We start from the raw sequence: 24304 nt of genomic DNA, 5'->3' as shown, positions 1-24304 counted from the left end.
CTCCCAAAGGTTGTGCTGGTTATTTTGCGACTGCATTTTTTAGGGTGACCCACTGGTCATACCAAATTAGCTTTCTTCTTACTGGCTATAATCTGCTTTCATGCCTTTTTTAAAGTAATTCACTATTGTCATAGAGAAATGGTAATAGTTATTAATTGTAGTTTTATACTTTTTCAGAGTTAGGTGCTGCTGCTGATATGCCACCTGCAAAGGTTACACCCGTCCTTGGTTCTCCTTTATGGAAACCTATCTTCAGGCATCAAATGAGCTTAGTACAGAGTTCAGAAACCAGTAATCCTAATCATCAACAGGTGAATGAGGTATGTGATTCATATTCATTTGATTTACTCTAATTACTATTTCCCTATTTTCTAGACTTGAGTGTTCTGCTCATTACTCTCCTTTGCTTAAATAGCCATATATTTTTCCTAGTGCTAGTTAGTTGTTTCTGTTAAACATTGCAGAGCATAGGGACAACACACAAATGTTCTCTGTGCTACATTTTAAAACCCAACTAAAACCAAAAGTGAAATGTTTTAATTTGATCATTTTTGGTAAGCTTCCGGTTGGGTTACTTTTTCAGACCTGTCTTCGGAATTAGCCAATTTGTTCAAAAATGTTTGATCGAATGAATTATTTGATCGGTTTTTACTTGTTTGAATTGATCTTCTGTGTACTTTGCCTGCATACTTTTAAAAATACTGAACACGGAGAGTTGGGATTGTGGGGGTGTTCCCCGCTACCTTAACATTGGAGGCTGGGGACCTGGAAAAAAATGAAAAAAGGTTGCAGGGGAAGCAGAGGCGAGCAAGCAGGCAACTAGGGGAAAGGGGTGGGGGTGGTGTACGTTCTGTACATCTGGTGCATTTTATGTATGTAAAGTGACTCGCATCATTGTATTCCCTTCTTTAATATGTACGTTTCAAATTTTGGCCCAAGCAATTATATTGCAGTCAGTTTACCGCGAACAAATCTAACATGAACAATCAACCCAAATCCCTATCTTCACCATAACCTCCTTGTTCATCTTCTTGGCACCAGTCTTTCATCTTTGAGATGATCTGTCACCCTGTGGTTGGGCAATGCAAACCGTTCTTGTCATTCATTGTAACATTTCTGCTTTCATCCTTTAAAAAAAAAAATCCTTCAAACGCTTCTTAAACTCCTTTTCTTCCTATAAAGGAGTAAGTTATCCCATCATACATTTTTTGTGGGAAGCGTCTACTGGTCTGAGCGTGTGTGGTGCAGCTTGACGGCTGGGCGGTGATGGCACCAGGTGCTCCCCTCTTTCTTTCCTGGAATTCCTGGGATTTTGAAGCAGTACAGCGTAGCCTGAAACAGAGACGAGACGTGCCTTGGAGAATAATGTGAGGAGCTACATGAAATCAGTTGGCGCAGTGCGGCAGTTGGGTATTTTTGGTATTTTTCTAATCTCTGTGCTCCCTGATCTGCATACCAGGCTCTGTACATTTGTTCCCTTGAACCCCCGAGCTGTGGCGGGTGGCTTGTTGAAGGCGTGTAGGGCCCTTTTTCTGGGAGACACACAACCCTGGGGCTGCGCTCATATCCCTTTGAGGCGCAACTGTGGCCGGGTTAGGGTCTCCCTCAAGCTGCCATGCGTGCCCATAGCCTGTGCCTTTGCTTATGACTTTGTGGTGTCATTACTAGAGAAATTAAAAAGGCAGAAACACTCTGAGGTCCCTTAATTTTACTGTGGACCAAGTGAGGCGACTTCAGGCCAGGAACCTTTGAGCCTCACGGGACTCTTATTGGAAAAACAATCAAATATTTTAAAGCGTCAAACTGGTGACGACATTGCATTTGTCCTAATGTAGAGAAATCCCTGAGAATAATTGTCAATGAACAAAGATCAGTGGACTTCGGTATAACATTTTGAATGTATGATTTGAGAAGAGGCCAGTTCAAAAAATAAACTAACCGCAGGGATACGTTCGAAAAAATTATTGCTCTCTTAGAAAGAGAAAGAAAAAAGCTGTTACTACCGAATCAGGAAAGATGGGCGAAAGAGATCAAAGAGAACATTTCCTTAACAATGCTCAACATTTGTCAATGTTGGAGAGCCAGACTGAATTTGTGTTTCCCAGCTCCAGTTCTAATATAATGGTCGGGATTGCTAATAAGAACAGCCTTTTGGAAGATGGGCTTCACTTGCCAGTCTCAAATCTTCTTTCTAAGTCGAACTGTATAGTAGCATCATTGGCTTTAAAGACCCCAAGACCTCTATCAAGGGACTTAAACGCACTAGCCAGAGCATCAACTCCCAAAAAAAAAAATGTAACGAAATTGCTATTGAATAAACCACCCGGGATAGCAGCGTCTTACAAGTAGAGCTGAGACTTAATCAGTACAAAAAAACATAACAGCTGTGGGTGGGACTAACACTTTATGGTAATGGATGCCCTCTACAAGGTTGCAGACAACTTTGAAAGACTTCATTCAAAAAGGAGTGAGCGGTATCAACTTGATTACAGAAGAACAGAAATCTATGGTAACGACTGCTGAGATGAGTGATAGAAGTCTCCTGGGAGTGGCCTCAGGAATGGAAACATCAGAAAAGCAGACAGTTACACCTTTTGGAATTAAATACATGACAATCACAGCGTCTTGACCACTTGGATCATTTGGTCCAACTACACAATGCAAGCTCAGTACTCTACGTGAATGTAGACAACAATCTCTCATTATTAACTGAGTATCTTTCTCTGAGTTTGTCACGCTCTGTAGAACCCTCCCGATCTTCCTCCTCACCTGTTTCTTCAAATGAGCTGTCTTGGACTTCTGAATCCCTTTTCTTGCGAAGTCTTTGGGACTCTTTGGGCTTCTTTTCCTTCTTTCGGCGAAGGTAAGGGTGAGCTCCCTCGGAGGCCATCGTGACCAGAAGTATAACCCAGAGTCCGGGGACCCCCGGGGAGCCGACCCCAAGTTCAGGAAAAAGCTGTGTAGGCAGAAAAAACTTTGGATGATAAGTTGTCCTGTCTCTTTTCCTGGGAATAAGTCTCTACAGCTGCTTAAGAACTGATGTCTCCAAAATACAAATGTCCGTATTGGAGAGGCGGCCTTTTTAGGTACAGAATGTTCATCAGGCACAGGACAGGGTGTAATAATCCAACAGACCAGATCAGGTAGTCTCATCTCCAGTGGAAGGCAAATGACTGGGCGGCAAGAAAAACACACAAAGGTAAAGATCCTCTACTCAGCAGAGCGAGTAATATGTTGCATCGGAGTGTTAGAACAAAATACAGAAGGTAGAACCGTGGACAGATTAGTAGATATAGAAAAAGAAAGACGAGAGATGAACACGCAGAATGCACGGAAAAATGGTAAGCATAAAACAAGTACCAAATGGAAGTTTGGAAAACCAAAGAAAAAGAAGGCAGGGTGGCTACCGAGGATCGGTTGCCGCGAAAGGGAAAAAAAAGAAAGACGGACGTGGAAAGTGTAGTAGGGATAGGGGAAAGCTGGCGAGGAAATAAAGGCAGACTAAAGAGTGGGAGAGAGAGCAGAACCAGAACACCTGAAAGTGAAAGAGAGGGTAAACGTTAGACGAGCGGAGCGGATACCAAAGGCAAGCCAAACAAAGGCAAAACAAACACTGGACAAACAATGGAACAAGGAAGGGCTGAAGAAGGGAAAAATGGTAGCTGGAACCAAGAGAGCACTGGTGGGCGAAAACTCCGTAACACAGATACAACGCAAGGCAGGAAGTCTCCGCCCCGTATTTATACCAAGCGGCCATCTTGGAAGAAGGCTAGACTGCCACTGTACGAAGGGGAACTGAAAGGAATTACAGGTGCTTCCAACGTTTCCACAGCCTCCATGGACGGCACATAAAAGTTTAATAGCATCAATAGGGCCTGAATCACCACAAGCTTTCCTCAAAACCTTGGTAGAAATGGTTGAGAAGATCAAATTATCAGCCTCTCGATCTCTGCACTGAATTTAGTGTTATGTTCATTTGTAGCGCTGTATGAAAATATACAAGTGAATCTTGCAGCTAATACATTGCAGCTCAGTGAAATTAAAATCACTTTGCTCACAGTTAAAGAATCTATAGAAAAAGAAAGACCGTGAAAGAAGAGTGACAAAATCCAGTACATCAAAGATGATGACGGAAATGAATGAGAAAATATTGTCGATCTCAAGAGTTACAGATTATTACAAAATGAGTCCCAAAGATGGTGCCGGATGTAAAGCTTCCCCCGCCAGGATGGCTGATTTCGAGTACCATTTCCCAGTGTGCTGATACAAGTCACCCATCACCACAAGACGCTTCCTGTTGGATCCGGATACAGATGCCATCCAAATAGATTCCCTAAACGCCCTGCAAGTTCCACCTCCCTCAATGGGTGACTTAACAATGGATGACAAAATTAATCAAAATCGATTAGTAACATCCATTAAAATAGCTCAAGATTTTATGCCAAGAAAGGGGAAATCTAAAACGAGGAAAAAAAATGCAGAGGGGCTCAAGGAAGTTCATGCAAAATCTTAGTCATGGAAGAAACTCAATCACATACGATGAATTGTAACCAGAAGAAATCTCTAAGAACAAAGGGGACAAACCACACAAGCTAAAGGCTACTAAGTTCTGTAAAAATCAGCACAGATTGAGAACTATTTTACTGGTCAGAGACAGTTCAGAGTTGGACTCTGTAGTGCTCCCACGGGGCTCTGGATTGCTGCCTGCAGAAAGCTGCTGTGTCAGTGTGTGCCCCCTCTCCAAACACCTTACATTTGATCTAATTGCCCGCAACGGCATGGTTCGCGGGGGCACGGGTGTTGTGCTTGTGTGGAGGTGTTCGGCACACATGGGCGAAGGGGGCTCCTTGCCAAGACCTGTATTGTTATGCTGCACCTAGCGGAGAAGAGATCCATTTTATTAATCACCAGGTGAGAAGCTGCACCAATAAATCTCTGATTTGAATTGTTGCCAACTGTCATCTGCTTTTTCTTAAAAGTTCTATCAACTTCCTCTCTTTCAAACCTGGTATGGCAGCAACGTCGGCTTCGGCAGTGGGGGTTGGTTCATCTCATGATCCGTTTAATGGCTTTCTTGTGTTTGGTAAAGCAAAGCAGAAAATATTGACTTTAAAACGCAATATGCCGGTGGCGCCCCGCCCAGTAGATGGTCTTACAGACCCCAGCAATACCATTGTGCAGCCGCGCAGCCCTGTCCAGCTCAGTGACAAGGGTTATAAACCTATTAACAAAATCAATCAGTTTCTTGGGAGTGAGTCATACCCCATGGGTAACAAACATTATTGACTATGCAGCTGCCAATATACCCAGTAATAAAACTACTGTTGTTATTGCAGATGGAGAGACCGCCCACAAGCTACAGCTACAGCCTCATGAGTGGAGGGATGGAAAACCCCACTTACAGCACTATAATTTGCAGCGCTATGTCCGAAGACCTTTGCAATCAAAGCACAGAGGGTTAGTGGGACATGAAACACCAGTTCCTGCTTTCACTACTGCAACCTGGAAGAATGCCGTTGTAAGGCCCACTGAAAATGATGTTGAGGGGATATGTATTTATGGCCTGACACCGTTGTAGCTATCCACCTGAGCTCTCCGAACCTTAACGTAGTGGGAGAATCTGCAGCTCAGAACTCATTATGCAGCCGCCTGCAAAAGATTGAGCTAGGGGGCCAGATATCGACACCCAGGATAACGAGATCCAGTACAGTATTTCCATCTGTAGACAACAGAGATGAGGGGCTGGCCACGCACAAAGAAAACACTTTTGAGATGTCTGTTATTGCTCTCTGTGCCTCTGCCCCTAGTGGAATGTCTACGGAATGTCTACCACTACCATCATGCCTGGAGCAAGCGAGTGATTATTTTCAGGGTGCAAATCTAACCACATCTTAGCAGATTAAAAAAGAAACTACTTCTACTTATTTTGGAACATCGTAGATGTGGAGGAGCCATGGGGGAGTGCCAACCCAGAATAGAAGGTTGCCCAAAGGTCCACCAGCCATCAGTAGTGAATGCCCACAGCATGCCGAAGTACAAACAAAAGTTGCTTAACACCACTGACTATAACATCAGCTGTATTAATGTTCAGCCTGTGAAAGGCCCCCCAATATTAATTGATCAAGGCACTGATGTGCAAACTCCAAGCCACCAGAATAAAATAGTCCTGCAAGTACAGCAGACTTTATGCCAGCAGGATGACCAGGGGTCTAGATCCATACATTTAGGGAACAAGCTAGGAGGAGGGGCAGTCCATACAAAATCTAAACTAGCCTTTGTTGAACCCAGTTACTGGGGGCCTAGGCAGCATCACAGGCATAGTTTGGAATATGGTAACATGAAAGGGTAATACAAAGGCGGCCTGTTATATTTATATGGAGTCACCAAAGTCAATTTTGCCTACCCAGAATCTCAGGAAACACTAATCAATAAGTGTACTCACTAGCTCTGAATAGTCTATGGTTGGCCATTCCTAATTCAAGATGACATCACAAACTACACAAGATTAATTCATGGTGGGGGATGCACCCTTGACCCCATATGCATCCAAAAGAGTGGCCAATGGTATTCTGGGAAGTGGAATGAGATGCTGTATTCTATCTGGTGGTAGGATTGTTCTTAGTGCCTCTCCCCATTCTAACAATGCTTACCCTAAGGGAACTAGGCCACAGTATACAAGGCTCACTGGATCGAACAAACTCCACTAGGGAAGCGACTTTGCGGTATCGGCAATGTATGAGGAGAGCTGGTCCACCCTGTTATTGCATAGAACTAAATGAGTTATGGGTGCTGACATTAGCAAAAGCCCTGGGATATGAGCTATTGTTCCTTTTTTTTTGTTTTTTTTTTTTGGGCGGAGAAGGCTGGATGAAAATCTGAGTGATTGTAATCGTTTATATGTATTGCATTTTGTTGTACTTTGATGGCCTTATGGCTGAATAAAGTTATTGATGATGGTTATGTCAATCAATGTTGGTATCGGGAGTAGATGATCTGGGTTCTGTTGAAAAAGGACCCTCTAGATTGATTATTCGGAGAGCGAAAGAAGTGACTGTGTAGAACGATGTCTGCAAGGATTTGTCAGGCCCCTCAGGGACTAGGAGATCATCAAAAGAGAGGAAGACCGGGAAATCACAAACAGTCAAATTAGAGAAATGGAACTGGAAACTTCCCATTATTCAGTGTTAAGACAACTAATGAAAAAAAGACGGTTACTGTGCAAACTCAGTCTGAAGACACAGATAGGATTAACAAACACTCTGTGTTACAACACAAGGCACTTTCTCATGCAAGAAATACACTTCCACTTGGTAAATGGGAGCCCATATTCTATAGAGGGAAGAATAAGCCTACAGGATCTGGTACATCGTCAGAAACACTGCAAGCCAAATCCCAACAGGTTGAAGGTGAAAATCAGACTAATGTCGACTCAATTACAACCAGGAGGAATGATACCCAATTAACACATAAAGCTCAAGTTCCAGCCACTATTCAGGAAACGACCAACATAAGAGTTAGAAATTTGAACGGCCAAACGCCATGCTCAGTTCCAGAGCAAGATGGTATGACGAAGGAAACCACATTTGCACAGCCAAGACTACGGATCGAAGGAAAGGCTCTGCTTGGTGACTGTCTGGTCTTAAATAGATCAGCAATTCTAAAAATCACAAGAGACACCCAGGACCTCATCTCACGACATAGAATATATTCATTTCCCATACGATGAACACACAAATATTGCTGACATTGGTTTAAAATCACATTGGGGAAACAGCGTTGCTAGGGGCTCGAAACATTTTAAAGATCTTGGATACGAAATATCAATTAATAAGCCAGAATTAGAAAGGAGAGCCGACCCCCAGAAAGTATTTGTTGGGGTGCGGGGAGGGGGGTAGCCCTCCAGATTTACAGTGTGTGTAGTAGGTAGAAGAAGAGCATATAACTAATTTCGAGAGGGCAGCAGGTTTTTAAGAGTTCCTCCACAGCATGGTCTCTATTACCTGAAATCCTTGTGCAAATTCTTCAGAAATTGGGGGAGAATTATAAGTCGCTTTAGTGAACAGTGAAATAAACACACTGAGTTGGAATACATGGGGATTCTGAAGTTTTACAAAGAGGCTAACCTGCACAGAAATATTCGGGAAACACAAATGGATATTACAAGAGACCTGGCTAATGACTAGTGTAAAAAATGTATATGTACACGTATGGAGATTAAGAATATGGTCAACACTGACCACAACATGTTAACAGCAACATTTAATTTACCAGGTATTGTGACTGTAGATAGAATCAAACAGAAACTTGTAGTTAGCCTGGGTGGAAATACGATCTCAATGTTTAGAGTGGGAGGGTCTAAACCTGATAGAAATCTAAGTGAATTGATAGCAGATATAAAGGCTAATCAACTCGAAGCAATCTGCACACCTGCTAATTTTCTGAAGTTGATCTTGGACCAAGACAAACCTATACCTAGGGGAAACAAAGCTAGTTTATGTTTTTGATCATGACACCTAGCTCAAAAAAGGAATTGAGAAAAAACATCAGGATCCTGATAGAGGAGCATAAATTAGGAGCAGATTTAATGCAAGAAAAGCGAAAATTGATGTTATAATACCAAAATTGGGTGAGAGGGACTAAAAAACTTAAACAGCAATATGATGGTGAATATATAATATAATATGGTGAATATAATATATTATAAAGATCAGGGAACACAAAACCACCTCCAGAGCAATTCAATGTCCGCAGACAACTGGATTAAACATTTTGATGACCTATACAAAGATCCTGGATTTAAAGAGGAGGAATGGATAGTAGTCGGTGGTCATTACATTTGAATACAGAGGTTATAGCGGACCTCATTAATAAATTCATCAACTTCAAGAGTCCCAGGACCAAATGGTCTTACTAACGTTGTCTTCAAGTCCAACCCAGCTCTATGGTCCCAAGTCCTGCTAGCTCTCTTTAAAAACACACTTTACCACAGATGTTATCCTCCCAGTTGGAGTAAAGCAGTAATTATTCCAATTTATACAAGGGCAATCGGGCCGATCCGGTAAACTATCGCCTTATTGCCCTACTGGATGCAGACAGCAATATGTTTGCCAGTGTTATCCTCGGAGAACTGGAAAGGTGGGCTGCATCTACTGGTGTCCTGTGCAAAGAACAGATGGGGTTCAGGAAGGGAATGTCCACCTCCCTGAATGGCCGGATTCTAAATATAATGCGGGGGAAGGCTCAGTCAACGGATCATCCACTTTTATATGTTGCCTCAGTGGATTTGTCGAAAGCGCTTGATGCTGTAAACAGAGCCAGACTCTGGTGTAAATTAAGAAATTGGAATATACCATCGGGACTCCTTTCATTAGTAAGGCACTTGCATAAGAAGTCATTCGTACAGGTCTGTTTAGATGGCCAAGGTCAATACCTACAGAGATGGGAGTGAGGCGGGGGTGCATTGTTGCCCCCTGCACCTTTAATCATCACTTCGGCCAGACGGGTCAGAGAGTTGTAGGCCCTGTCTTGCAAACCACCCTTTCTTTGCTTTTTTCAGGAGGAAGTATCTCTTAAAGTGTGACCAGGGTTCTTGCCTTAGGTGGTGTCAGAATTCAATCTGTCTCAGGTGATAGATCTTCTGGTGTTCTATCCACTTCAGCATCCCTCCAAGGATGAGGAGTGTTTTCACCAGTTGGACCCTAAGAGAGTGTTAAGCTTCTATGTAGCAAGAATGGCGGAATACAGAAAAACCAACCAGTTGCTTGTAGCGTATAGCCATATCGAAACAGACAATCTCACGATGGATCAAATTGTGTATTTTAGAATGCTACCATACTGCAGGCAAGGAATTGCCTTGTGGCACCAGGGCCCATTCTACCAGAGGGGTCTTCACCCCTACGGCTCTGCAAAGGGGACTACCGGTTAGGGACATCTGCCGGGCCGCAACCTGGTCCTCGCTTCATATGTTCACGAAGCATTACAGTATAGATGTGGCCCATGGGGCTGACTCTCGCTTCGGAAGGGCAGTGTTGCAAAATGTACTGCTTTAGAGATTTCTTCCGCCTTTGTTATTTCTTCTGCTTTGGGAGACTATTTACTGAGGAATCTGCGGGAGAAAGGTAATACATTAAAGGAGAAATGACTTACTGTATTGTTCTTTCTATTGTGAAAAACCTGGTGGTGCTCCCATGCTTGAGCCCCAGGGATCGTGTCTGGATCCCGAGGGCAGACAAGCGGGGGCGGGCAATCTAGGTAAGGGGTCTTCGGGGATTGCATATGGAGGACCGACAGGTGAGACATTGTACCCCCCTTTCTCTAAAACCAACCTCTCCTCCATTCCCTCTACCATTATAGGGTACTATCATATCAGCCCCATTCAAAAACCTACACTTCAGTTACAATGGTTGAAAAGATGGACTGCCCCTTTAAGACCCAGCTCACCCAGGACTCCGGGACAGGCTTGTCCCACTAATTGGATAATGCACAGTCTGGCAAGCTCTGGACTGACTTCACACATGCAGCCCATTGGGCTGCCCCAGGTGTCTAAAAGGAGGGACTTTTGCACACTATCAGAAGAAGCAGTTGGAGGCACAATAACAGGGAGGCTGCGTGGCTGAGTCCAGCAAGGTATCCCTGACTTGCAAGGAACTTGCAGTTTGGAGGAAAGCACAACCGAAGAGAGAATACTGGCAAAGAAAGACTGGCAGGCCAGACCACTATCCTTTGGCAGAGAAAAGGCTCTTGGATGAAGAGGCGAGGGAGCTGTCTCTCCACAAAACCAAAGTTGTGAGAAGGGAAAGGTTGTGGAAATGGCCAACCTTCCCTCTTGTTTATGAGAAGTGCTCGCTCTCCTGCCATGGCCAGGAGTGTCAGAGGGGCAGGTGGTGAGACCCTGACCTCAAACTGCAGTGTTCAGGCATAAAGTAAGTTAGCAGGGAAAAGCCTTCATTGACCAGTGAGTCTTATTCAGAGAAAGAGACTTGGGGTATGAATGACCAGCCAGATACAAAGTATCAATTGACTGTTAATGGAAGAAGCTTCAGATGGAAGCGCGATCACAAGGAAAACTGGTTATACGTTTGGAGTGAACGTATTGGGTGCAAAAGACAATCAAAGTGAATCAAAGTGGATACAAGGTTTCCGAGTGGTCCTGTAAGAAATATTATGCTATTGAAAGTCTCTGAAACGTTACAGAAGGAAATCGTTGCTATCTGACTCCCGTCGGGAGCACACAGTTGGAGCAAAGTGGTACTGACCAAGGAGGGAGGCAGACCAAGCCGGAAGAGCATTGTATGATAGAATAAAAGGAGAATCCAGGAGAGACTATTAAAGGTGCTACAGCTATACCTAAGGTGTGGGGCTAGGGGAGCTGCACTGCAACTCTACGAGGCAACAACGGCAGATCTAATTAACTCACTCTCAAACTGCCAACCTGTGCTCATGCAACCATTTTACTAGGGTCATTCTCATGTCTGCAATTGAACTCGCCTTTCACGTCCGGGTCCCCCCACTAGCTTCACATTCTAACCTTCAATCCCTGTTTGCTGAACATGTACTCTGCATCTGAAATCTAGGTTTGCCTGAAATGCTACCTTGCAATTATTTGAATCTAGGTGTGCATTCCTGCGTGCGTCTTCTACTTCTTGTGCTGCATTTAAGTACCTGGTGCTAAATTCAAATTGTACTGCATTTCTGTGCTGTTTGAGCATTTTTTGAATCTAGGTGTGTAACAACTGCACCGCCCCAATTTTTCTACGCAACTGCTTCTACTGCTTCTGTTGCTCTCCCCCCTCTTTGCTACTAGGCTGCCTGATAAGTAGTGCCTGTGCCGCGCCGTCACTCCTTCTATCCTCCTTTCTTTTCTCTCCACCACCCTTATGGCACTCACTATCTCGCCTATCTATTCCAACTGCTTTATTATCACCTATTCTCCTTCCTCAGTCTGGAAGAAAATAGTTTAAAAAAGAGTCCTGACCACCAACCCTGGTCTCCCCATTGCAGACACCTACATCAGCGCTACTTCCAGGCAGATCATCACTGATATCTTCTTTTCTGTCCCCTCTCCTGATCTCTGGACCCCTCATCTAATCTCTTCTCGCTCTCCTGTCCTATCCTCAACTATTAATGGTGGCACTAGATGGGAAGTACTCTTGGTGGTCTTCTCATCATCTAGCTGTATCATTGTCTATCGCAATGGCACTATCATGGCTCAGGGTCCTCAACCCAACCTACTACACTTTGACCCACATCTGCCGTGCCTCATCAACTTCCTTCCTGCGCCTGCTACTCCTTCCTCCTCTCTCCCTTCTCCCACTCCACTGACTGGTATACCACGCCCCTGCACCCCTCCTCAGAAAGCCTTTAAAGGCAGAAATGCATCATCTAGCCACGCGTAATGCTTGCTCTGCTATGAAGCACTCTGCTGACATACGCCTCCTTCTTGAAGACATTGATCTCGATGTCTTTGCTCTCACCGAAACGTGGTAGCCTTCTTCCCTCATACCCACACAGCCAAACTCCTCCTTCGAGAGCCTGGTCTCAAACTGGTCATCTCTCCCACCTCCTCCCTGACCATTGCCACCATCTATAGGCAACCTGGCTCTATCACCCTGTTCCTCCCTGAATGGAACAATTTCTCCTCTCTGCTGACATCTTCCCCCAAACTCCTCCTCCTGGCCGATTTCAACATCTACCTTGACTATTAGAGCACAGCAGCCACTCTCTTCTGTGACTTCTGCACCGCTCTCTCCATCCCTCTTCATTCTCCCCTCTGGCCCTACCCGAGAGAGACACTCTGGATGCCTTTATCCACACAGATCTTTCTCTCTCCACTCTGCTTACCACTCCTCTGTCCTGGTCCGACCACTCCCTCCTCTCCTCTCACCTGAGCTTTATCAACCCTCTGACCGTGCCTCCACCAGCCCCCCAACCTCGTTCAGACATCCGTCCGATGAAACGAGTGTCAGTTGCTGCCTTTGCAACCACCTTTGTCCCACCCTCTCCTCCCACTACAGACTCTACCTCTGACTCTGCTCTCAGCAACCTCCATCTCGCCATTCCTGCCCCAGTCACGAGGATCCACCTGAAACATGCCACCAAACGGAACACCTGGTACAACGCCGATCTATGAGATTTTGAAGCGCAAGTGCAGAGCTGCACAACGGAAGGGGCAGAACACTGGCTGATCCTCGCCATTTACTCTAAGAAGGGGGCCCACATCTAGGTCCGTGTCTCTGGAGCATCTAACAATATGGCTGAACTCTTTAAAATCTTCAAGGAACTAGCCAGTCCTTTTTCAGTCTCCACCTCTCCTCTTCCCTCCCAGGCCCTTTGCACGTCACTGGCCACCCACTTCGCTGCAAAAACTCAGGACATCCTGAGCACTTTCTTCCTCCCCAACCCCGTGCCAGCCTTTGACTCCCAACCTCCCTCCGCCTTTCTCTCCTCCTCCTCCTCCTCCTCCCCTATCACACCAGACAAGGTCACTAGGGTTGTTTGTTCTATGAAGGTCTCTTCCAAACAGGATTACCCATGTTCTTCCAGAATTATTAAGGACAACATTGGCTCCCTTGCCCCTGCATTTGTGGATTTATGCAATTACTCTCTTGCCAGTGGGTCTTTCCCCTTCTCCCTCAAGCACTCTTGTGCAGCCCCTCATGAAAACACCTTACGCTGACCCCTCGTGTCTGGCCAATCACTGCCCCATCTCGATCACTCCCTTCCTTGGGAAACACCTTGAAAAACTGGTCTACCCTCAACTGGCCTAGCATACTGAGCTCATTGGTTGCCTACACAACCACCAATCTGGATTCTGAGCACCGGGAGGCATGGAAACTGCTCTTCTGAACACCTGTGAAGAACTGCTCGCATATCTTGACACAAACTCCCCCGGTGTCTGCATTTCATACGGTTAACCATTCCATCCTCATAAAATGGTTCCACGACACCCTTGGTATCTCGGAGCGGGCACTGGACTGGCTGACCGCCTTCCTCTCTGACAGTCCCTCCCAGGTCATCCTGGGCTCATTCTCCTCCCCTACCTCTATCTCCACTTGTGGCGTTCCCCAGGGCTCCAACATCTCATCCTGGCTCTTAGTCTATCTCGCACAGCTTGCTCACCTTAACTCTACGTCCTCCCCTCACTTCCAGTGTTATGCAGATGACACACTTCAAACTTCCCTCTGATATTCCCCTTTCTTCCTCTACCATTCCCAATTGCCTATCTGTTATCCAGTCCTGGTGTGCCTCCAATGATCTCTGCCACAATGCCAGCAAGACTGAGATCCTTCCCATTGGCACCCCCCTCCCCCACCTCTTCCCCTCTTTCCTCCCTTCACACTGGCCACCCTCTATGGGCTCCCTCACTTCTCCTGCATCTGAAGCCGAAACCTTGGCGTCATCTTCGACGTCTCTCTCTTTTTTCCCTCACATGCTGGACCTTGCCAAGAAGGCCCATGTTTAACTACATCTCAGAGGTATCCTTCCTTTCCTCCCTTCTCCCCAGAAGCTCAACGTCTCCAGAGCCCTGGTACTCTCTAAGCTTAACTACTGCAACAGCCTCTTCCTTAATCTACCCTCTTCCTCTCACCGCCCCCTACAGCTTGCCCAGAATAGTGCTGCAAGACGCATCCTTGGCCTTAAGGCCAGGGGCTGTCTCTAGCCTTAAAATCCCTCGACTGGCTTCCGGTTGCTGCAAGGATCAAGTTTAAATCCCTCTGCATCATCCATAAGGCTGTCTGGGGCCAAGGACCACTCCATCTACAACTTGCTCTTACCAAATACCTTCCTTCCAGACTCTTGCGCTCCTCCGGCTCCAACGCTCTGCTTGTCAGGAATTTTTCTAAGCAGCGAGCTGGGGGCAGATCTCTATCCTCGGCTGGCTCCCTCCTCTGGAACAGCCTTCCCTCCTCTCCGTCTTGAGCCAGACCTTCTGGAAGTGCCTCCTCTTCACCTCCGCCCCCCCCCACCCCTCTCGCTCCCCTGCTAATACCCAACAGTCGCTGAGATTGGTGGCCTGAAACCTTGTGTCCTTCTGGATCCCGGCCTTCCGCCAATTCGCCTTCAGCCTCCCACACCATCCCAGCACTTGCCTTTTCGCACCCACTGGCCTGTGTTCCACAGGCCTACACTTACTAATGGCAGGTGATCACCCTGCACCTAGCAATCTCTGCCAGGCACTTACTATTGCACACAACTGACTCCTTGGCACTTCCCTCTGTGGAACTCCTTGCACTCACCCGTGCACCCTCCCCCTCCCTGCACGTTCTAAATGCTCACAAGGCCTATTAGGACTGCCCTTTTTCCCTGATCATCTGTTTATTCTCTGCCTTTGTTCACATGTTTGCTCCCCTTTGCTCTGTGGGTGCTTTGAAATAAGCTTTCTTCATGTATAAGGAGCACAATAAAAAAACAATCACTGTCCTCTGGGTCATACTGCCCCCATCCAATGACAGTCCTCTCCCTAAGCTTCACCCCTGGTGGCCATCTTCAGATTTGTACCGCACGCTTCAGAGCTATTTTCCTAATAATTTGAGTTTTTTGGTAAAATGTGAAAGTTTGACCAATTTTTGGATTCGTCGTTCGACCATAGGTCGACTACTGGCAGCAGGGATCCGCTGTCGCTGAAAATACATCGAGGGTCTTTCATCGGATTAGAGAAGGCCCAGTCTTGGGCCTACTTCACACCTTTTCGCCATGACCAAGGAGAAGAGATACCTTTTCAAACTCTGCGCAAAATATGGACTAAGGAATGTTTCCGTGGAGGATCAACACCACAGATTTCTATACTGCTTGCATCCAAACCATGATGAGGAGGGATGGGAGGTCTGCCGCAGCTTTTCGAAAAAGACCAAAAGGATCACTACAGCAAGGCCTCTGGCTTGGCCTCCGGGCATGATCCTGCTCCGCACCCCCAGGACCGGCCGGTTCCACGATCAAACTCCCTCAGAAAAGAGATTGAGGTTCTTTGAGGATGCCCCGCCCGCGGGGGTACAAAAGAAGGCAAGACTGCATGCCACTGATCCCACTGGGTTTGCCGCTGCTGCGGGTCCCAGGTCGGCAAGGACAAGGTTGGCATTGCCAAAGACATCCACGGTGAGCCTACAGGTGAGTGGTGCCCCTCTAAGAATAAGTCCTCGACTCCTTCGAAACTCTGCTTGCCATCGGGGACAAGGAGACGAAGGAGAGATCCAAAGTGGGTCCTTCGCTGCCTCTATCTCTGCAGCATCTAACAACTCAACTGAACTCTTTAAAATGTGCAAGGAGCTGGCCAACCCTGCTGCAGTCTCTACTTCTCCTCTTGCCTCCCTGGCCCTATGCACGACCCTGGCCTCTCATTTCATCTAAAAAAACCAGGACATCCTGTCCACACTCTCTTCCCTTCCCCTCTGAAGCACTCTCTTGTGCTCCCTCTTCTCAAAAAAACCCACAGCCAACCCCTCTTGCCCGGCTAACTATCGTCTGATTTTTATTACTCCTTTCCTGGGCAAACTCTTGGAAAAGCTGGCCATCTCCCAGCTTAATCTTCACACCGACTCTGGTTGTTCTCATGACCATCAGTCTGACTTCAGAGCTGTCGGATGCACGGAAATTGCTCTCCTGAACATCCGTGAATACCTGCCCTCCAAACTTGACTCCAACATCCCTTCTGTCCTCATCCTACTCGATCTCTCTTCTGCCTTTGAAACGGTCAACCATGCCGTCCTGCTCAACCTCTGTGATAACCTGGGTATCACCGATCAGGCCCTGGCCTGGCTGACCTCTTTCCTCTCTGATCGTCCCTCCCAGGTCCAACTTCGGTCCTTCTTTCCTCCTTCTCACTCTACTTGTGGTTTTCCCCAGGGGTCTAACCTCTCTCCCTGGCTGTTCAACCAATACCTGGCACCCCTTGCACACTGCATTGCCGCTCTCGGCTCCCAACTTTCAGTGCTATGCGGATGACACTCAGCTCGATTTCAAACTTCCCACCACCACCTCTTCTCCCACCCTCATCTCAGACTGTCTGCCATCCAGGAATAGTGTGACACCAGTGCTCTCTGCCTTAATGCCAGTAAGACAGAGATTCTCCTCATCGGCACACATGCACCCTCCTTTCCTGTCACTCTCTGGCTTGCCTCCCTTGGCTCTCTTCCTCCCCCAACTGGTAGGTTAAGAACCTCAGAGTCATCTACGATTCCACACACTCCTTTTCTCCTCACATCTCCGTCTCGAAGAAGTCAAACTATCAACTGCACCTCCTCAGAGGTTGTCATGGCCACTGGGCAGGAGCCCAGTGCTTCTCTTCATGCAGGGTCCCAATGGACCCAGTCTTGGCGCCTATGGCACCAAGCTCATTTCAAAGTGTGCTTAGCACACAGAACACCGAAGGCACGTGCAACAAGGCCGGGCGGGGCCCTATTATCACAAGGAAGGCCCATGCAGAAGACAAAAGGAGGAGCAAGGTGGGGCCATAAGGCAGGGCCTAAAGGGTGTGGCTGGGCCAGGCTATATAAGCCGGCCCTACCCGCATAGCGGCGCTTCGCGTTAGTCTGCTGAGAGCAGCGTAACGCTTACCGCCACTCAGAAGACTCTTACCTGATTCAGCACGTGCGCCTTCAGTCTCCGAATACCTCGACCATCTTACCTGGATTCAGCTGCATCATCGCCGGAAGCACTGCCATCTGCTTCCCACTCTGCAGTCGCTGCGCACACCTTACCTGGAAGCCACACCATCGCTGGAAGTGCTGTCATCGGCTTCCCATCCTGCAGTCGCCGCGCGCATCTTACCTTGAGGGCACACCATCGCGGGAAGCACTGCCATCTGCTCCCGACTCTGCCGCAGCCGCATTCATTTTACCTGTTTTCCGGCATCCTCTGCAGGTACCGCCCAGCACCCTTACCTGTTCCCGAATTCCACCAACACGGGGCTTTCATCGGGTGCAGCCTCCATGCGGATCTTCATCTCTGGCCGTCAGTAGGAGTCGGAACTCCCTCGCCAGCCATCGCTGACCTGCTGCACCTGCAGAGGGAATAAGAGACATAAGGTGAGCGGTCGCATAGACTTTAACACGCTAAAAGCAGCACTACTCACGAACTTGGTGCAGCTTCAGGAACTGCCTACTTACCAAAGGTGGAGCATCCGGAGCATACTCTTTTCTCCATCACGCGCTCCTGGGTCATCTTCATCACTACAGGGTAGAGAGAACAATATACCGTTACAAACTATGTTCATTGGAACTGTATTACTACAATGAATACGGACAATAATCATAGTCATAAACACTTACTGTCAAGACTGAATGGTTGCAGCTGGTCTGGACCTCCACCATTTGGACCAGTGACGCAACTAGGTCCATCCACAGCGCCCCTGCTGAAGGAAGCAGGACAGAGAGCTCATCCTTACATATAAACAGGAACACGTCCAGCCTTCCGGGTCCACAAAAAGACAGCAGTTGGGGAGAGAAGCTATCTGAGGGAGCCAACTCCGGGGAGGGCTCCAACTGTGCTCCAACACCCCCCCCCAGAGACCAGGTGAGCATAACAGAGGTATTGTTCCTTTCCTCTCCTTCCCCCAGAAGCTCACTGTCTCTAGAGCTCTGGTTCACTCTAGGCTAGACTACTGCAGCAGCCTCTTTCTAAATCTGCCTGCTTCTACTCTCTGACCTCTGCAACTCATTCAGAACAGAACTGTGAGACTTGTCCTTGGCATCAAGCTTGGGAATCATCTCTCTCCAGCCCTGACATCTCTTCATTGGCTCCCAGTGGCTGCAAGGGTTAAATTCGAGACGACCCCTGCTCTGTTCTCCAAGACCACTTTCCGGAAGCCCTTCTAGATGCAAAAGCAAGTCAAAGGACCCTGCTGGTCCAAGGTGCCAACCGACACCACTGCTACCTCCACCTCCGACATTGACCCCAACAGGGGATCCTGGATGCACACAGACACGGGCACGGATATGGCGGCTACGCACACGGATGAGGCCGATGACTTTGTGCCAGCGGACGGAGTACCAGCAGATGCAGATGACCTGCACAGGGCCTCCCCGCCAGATGAGGTTGTCTCCTTCCACTCAATGATGTCCAGGGCCTCTGAACTCTTTCTACTGGTGTTCGAGGAGATGAGAAAGGAAAGGTTCCTTTATCAACGTTGTGAGTCCAAGCGGAAGACCATCATGTCAGTCCCCTTGTTGGACAATATCTGGGATGAAGGCCTAGCACTGTTGAATAATCTGTGCACCGCCCCACCCAAGTGGGACAGGCTCGAGAAGAAATAGAGTCCCGGACTGGACCCCCAAGTGCCTGAGGTCCCAGCCTTCACCTTATTCGGCTGCGACCAGGAAACGCTCTGCAAACCCGTCGTCCTCATCCAGGGTACTACCGTGCCAGGAGGCGAAGAAGCTGGGCGCTATGGGGAGGAGGGTTCTCTATACGGCTGCCAGCACCATTATGGCCGCTAATGCCCTGGCCATTTTGTCCCGCTATGACCGGGAGCTCTGGTATAAGCTCAGCCCTTTTCTAGACTTCTCCAGCATTGGATCTTTCATGGAGTCGCATGCTTAGAATATTCCCCGTCGTCAGGCTGGGAACCCTTGGCCTTTTTTAAAAGCGTTTTCCTTTGGAAAACTTTGACACTTTAGTGTCCTACCGATGTCCTTTTGGGACGCCTACGCACCACCCAAGAGGACGTAGGGTATAAATAGACCGCCCCCCGCGGCTTCTCCTCAGTCTTCAAAGTGTCGGGATCACCTTGCGCTTTGTACACTTTTGCGGGTTGTAGTAATTTCTTTCCCAATGTCGGGGAAAGCGCTGTTTCGCCCATGCGCTACGTGCGGAATGAAAAAAATGTTATGAAAGGGACGGGCACATGGACTGCCTCTATTGCCTCTACCCTCATCACTTCGTGGATACCTGTGAGGAGTGGTACTAAGGAGGCAGGCCGGGCTAAAGTGCTCAGACTTTAGGCCGGAGGTCCATTACAAGGTGCTTGACATGCCCTGTGAGGGTGAGCAGTTATTTGGAGAAAAAATAGATGAAACCATCAAAGGCATGAAAGAGGACTCCGATACGGCAAGGTCATTGGGAGCTTTGCAAAGCGTGCAAGCGTTTCGGCCCTTTCGTCCCTTCCCTGGAGCTTCTGGGAACACTCGATTTACCGCATCCAGAGACCGAAACTACAAACGGTCGGTATACTCATCACAAGGATACAGACTAGCAGTTCAGGCTACACGAAGAAGCCGTGATTTTCAGACATCCAGAAGGAGAGGAGGACAGCCTTCTTCCACCAAGAGTAAGCAAACGAAATCACAGCAATGACAGTCTTCGAGATGTCCTGGGAGACAGAGTGGCCCTACATGTCGACGAATGGGAGAAAATTACATCGGACTGTTTGGTATTGGACACGGTGAGGCTGGGCAACTCTCTGGAATTCAAGGACCCACCACTTCCCATTCCTCCTGTGTATTTCTGCGCAACCTCATCTTCACATCTTACAGCAGGAGGTTGTACTTATGCTGCAGAAAAGGGCTATAGAATTGGTTCCAGTGGCCGAGAGAGGTCAGGGGGTTTACTCCTGTTACTTCGTGGTCAAAAAACCCAATGGCAAGTGGTCACCCATTCTGGACCTTCGGGCGCTGAACAAGACTCTGCAACGCCTGAAGTTCAAGATGCTTACACTTCAGGAAGTTATCCGGTCGGTACAGCCAGGAGATTTTCTGGCGTCGTTGGATTTGCAAGATGCGTATTTCCACATACCTATGCATCGACCCAGAAAATTCCTACGGTTCGTGGCGGGTCAAAATCATTAACAATTCGGAGTGCTCCCGTTCGGTCTAAAATAGTCTCCCAGGACGTTTATGAAATGCTTAGCACCGGTGGCGCCGTGGCTACGAAGAGAAGGTCATAAAGTCTATCCTTAGCTGGACCACTGGCTGATAAGGGGCTTGTCTCCGGTGACGCAGGGAAGTCTCAACGTTACCATGCAGCTGTTGAAATGGTTGCGCTTCGCTGTCAACTTCGAAAAGTCATTTCTGTCTCCCTCTAGGAGCTTGGTGTTTTTAAGCACGGAATTCCAGACTCAATCAGGTCTGGTGAAGCCTTCTGTCGAGAGAATTCAAAAACTCAAGCAGAAGCGGCAGAGTGGAGAGTCGGAACGAGAGTATCCGTCAGAAGCTACATGTCGCTACTGAGAGCCATGGCGTCATGTATTCCATTGATGAAGAACTGTCGGCTCTTCATGAGGCCAGTACAGGAATTTTTGGCAGACCGGTGGGCTCAAAGTCGCGGATTATGGTCTGACAAGGTGGTGATAGACAGCGATTTACAGGAAGCGCTTCGGTGGTGGCAACTCTCAGACAATCTAACGCGAGGAATGCCGTTACTGGAGCCGGAATTTCAAGCTACAATTGTGACGGATGCCTCTCAAACAGGATGGGGAGCTCATCTGGGGTCCTTCCAAGTTCAAGGTTGGTGGTCTCCAGTCGAATCAAGTCTTCGCATCAATGTGCTGGAACTGAGAGCGGTTCATTGGGCTCTAAAATCTTTTTTGCCACGCAAACAATGCTCTGTCGTGAGGGTGTTGACGGACAATACAACCACAATTATTTATTTATTTATATTTATATAGCGCACAAGCAGCCCACGGGCATTGAGGCGCTGTTACTTGCAAAAAACTTAGTTCTCCAGCATGGGGTCTGGCATGGATTCACATGCTCATGAATATTCCCCGTCGTCAAGCCGGGAATCCTCGGTATAAAAAAAATCAGTATCAGTTTCGTTTCTGATCTGTCTTTCTTAGTAGTAACCAATCACTGGTCTCTGGGTCATACTGCCTTGAGCCAATGACTGCCCTCTCCCTAAGCCCCGTCTCCAGCAGCCATCCTCAGATTTGGTAGCACGTAAAGTTGCAGTATGACCAAGTGAAGAGCCGCAGAGGGGTAGGCGGGAGGGTTCCCATGTGAATCCATGCCAGACCCATGCTGGAGAACAACAGTTACAGGTAAGTAACTTGTTCCTTCTCCAGCATAGGGTCTGGCATGGATTCACATGCTCATGAATATAAGAATACATAGCAGTATACACATGCACAACCACGGGAGGTGGCAACAGGCTCAACATTAAGCAATACCAAAACACTCAACATTAAGCATCTCTTACCTCCTCACCAGGCTCACCTTAAGCGAACAGGTTGCGCCGCACTGCTTAGCCGACCCTGGACTCCTCTCTGGAGTCCCGATCGACGCAGTAGCATCTCGTGAAGGTGTGTGTCGACCTCCACGTCGCAGCCCTGCAGATGTCGAGCAGGGGCACACCAGAAAGGAACGCCGCGGTAGCAGCGATCGCTCTGGTCGAGTGGGCTCTCGGATGGCCAGGCAGCGATCGGTTTGCCAACCGGTGACAGTGCATGATGCAGCCGGAGAGCCATCTGGAAATGGAAGCCTTCGAGAGAGCCTTCCCTTGATTCACAGGTCCAAAGTTTACAAACAGCTGTGATGTCTTCCGAAAACTCTTCGTGCGGTCCACGTAGAACTTCAGCGCTCTAGCTACGTCTAGCGAGTGAGGAATCCTCTCAGCCGGCGACAAAGACGACGGGAAGAAAACTGGCAACACCAAGGGTTTGTTGAGGTGGAAGTCCGACGGCACCTTGGGCATGAAGGCAGGGTGCGTCCTCAACCACAGCCACATCCGATCTGGATAAATCCTGCCAGAACGAACACATATTCCTGACCTCTCTACCGGCACACCTATCGCTAGAAAACAGCTACCACGCGGATCCCGCACGAGCTGCACACATACCCGGTGCTCACACGCACCCTTTTTTTTTTACTATCTCTACTCCCTCTACTGATATGAACTTCGATTCCCAAGGGCGTTCAACCTACCAGCGCCTTCAGACCATACCAATGGTATATAAGGCGCTATATAAATGCAAAATAACAATGGAAAATGCTTTTAAAAAAGACTGAGGGTTCCCAGCCTGACGACGGGTAATATTCTAAGCACGTGAATCCATGAAAGATACCAACGCTGGAGAAACGGAGTTACAGGTAAGACACTACTCCCTTCCTACCTGACGACAAGAAGACTGAAGCGCTTGAGCTATTTCATGAGGGGGTGGGGAGGAGTGGGCTCAGACCACACCATCACAGTGGTAGTGGACATCACGGACACCGGATTCTGTCAGATGGGAAACTGAGTATCTCTTCGTCGACCGGGATGGCTGAAAGCCTCCTTCAGGCGGGATGTTCAGTCTAAGGTATTGGACATGCCATTCGATGAGTAAAATCTGTTTGGCAAAACGGTCGCCGAGTCTCTTCAAATACTCAAGACTGACAGAGACAGCATGTTCACTGGGTACTCTTCAGCAACATCGGTCGTCCTTTCGTTCCTCAAGGGGAAAATCCGGCAGGTCCTCAAAGGGCTACACCACCCCTAATCAGCAGCCTTCCTGTTGCACGGCGCAAGAGGCGTACAAACGTCGCTCGCAGGCATATGCCGTGCAGGACAGCGTTGGTGCCGCCCACACTCCTTTGCCCTGACACCGAAACAGGCCTTAACCGGACGTGGACTCGAGCCCCCACTTATGCATCCCAGTGGGAGGCCGGCTGGCGAGGTTAGTCAGTGCGTGGAAGACCATCACCACTGACAGATGGGTGCTGGACGCTCTCAGGCAGGGGCACACCTTGGAATTCCAATGCAGGTGTCCTTGTATCCCCACTGTTGCTGGACAAGAACAGCACGTGGCGAAGCTGCTGCAGGAGGTCCATGCCATGTTAAAAAAAGGGGGCAATTGAACCCGTCCCCCAGCACCTCTGGGGCTCTGGAGTGCACTCGAGCTATCATCTGGTCCGAAAGAAGACATGAGGGTGGAGGCCAAACCTGGACCTGCGATGCCTCAACAAGTACTTGATGTCCCGGAAGTTCTGGATGGTCACGTTGCAGCACATGCTCCGCCAACTTGAGGAAGGTGATTTCATGGCGTCCCTGGACCTGGAGGACACCTACTTGCATGTCCCCATCCATTGGAAGCACCGCAAGTTCCTGCTGTTCGTGGTCCAGGGGCAACACTATCAGTTCAAGGCCCTTCGGCCTGTAATCGTCCTGACGGTCTTCACAAAGTGCTTGGTTCCGGTTACAGCGTATCTTCGTCTCAAGGGCATCTACGTCTACCCTTACCTGGACGATTGGCTAGTTCGATCCCGCTACCAAGCCAGCACACGGCGAGGACTGTGCATTTGCTGATAGATCTGGGATTCTCCATAAAGTATCCAAAGTCCTGCTTGGAGCCATCGCAGAACGCTCTGTTTCTGGGAGCCCGGCTTAATATGCTGACTTG

General features: G+C 48.1%; 1 protein-coding gene across 3 annotated transcripts in view; it reads left to right on the top strand.

The window, feature by feature from the left end:
* Positions 1-24304, top strand: part of ZZEF1 (zinc finger ZZ-type and EF-hand domain containing 1) — a 3309810-nt gene that overhangs the window by 1365328 nt on the left and 1920178 nt on the right. For all 3 annotated transcript variants that reach the window (XM_069614719.1, XM_069614718.1, XM_069614717.1), the window contains exon 25: positions 178-320. In XM_069614719.1, coding sequence (XP_069470820.1) covers positions 178-320 — 143 coding nt within the window. The remainder of the gene's footprint in view (positions 1-177; positions 321-24304) is intronic.

Source organism: Ambystoma mexicanum, chromosome 9, assembly GCF_040938575.1.
Source record: "Ambystoma mexicanum isolate Mex_15411 chromosome 9, UKY_AmexF1_1, whole genome shotgun sequence".
Classification (NCBI taxonomy): Eukaryota; Metazoa; Chordata; class Amphibia; order Caudata; family Ambystomatidae; genus Ambystoma; species Ambystoma mexicanum.
The sequence above is the reverse complement of the archived record's forward strand: the minus strand, read 5'-3'. Positions and strand labels throughout refer to the sequence as shown.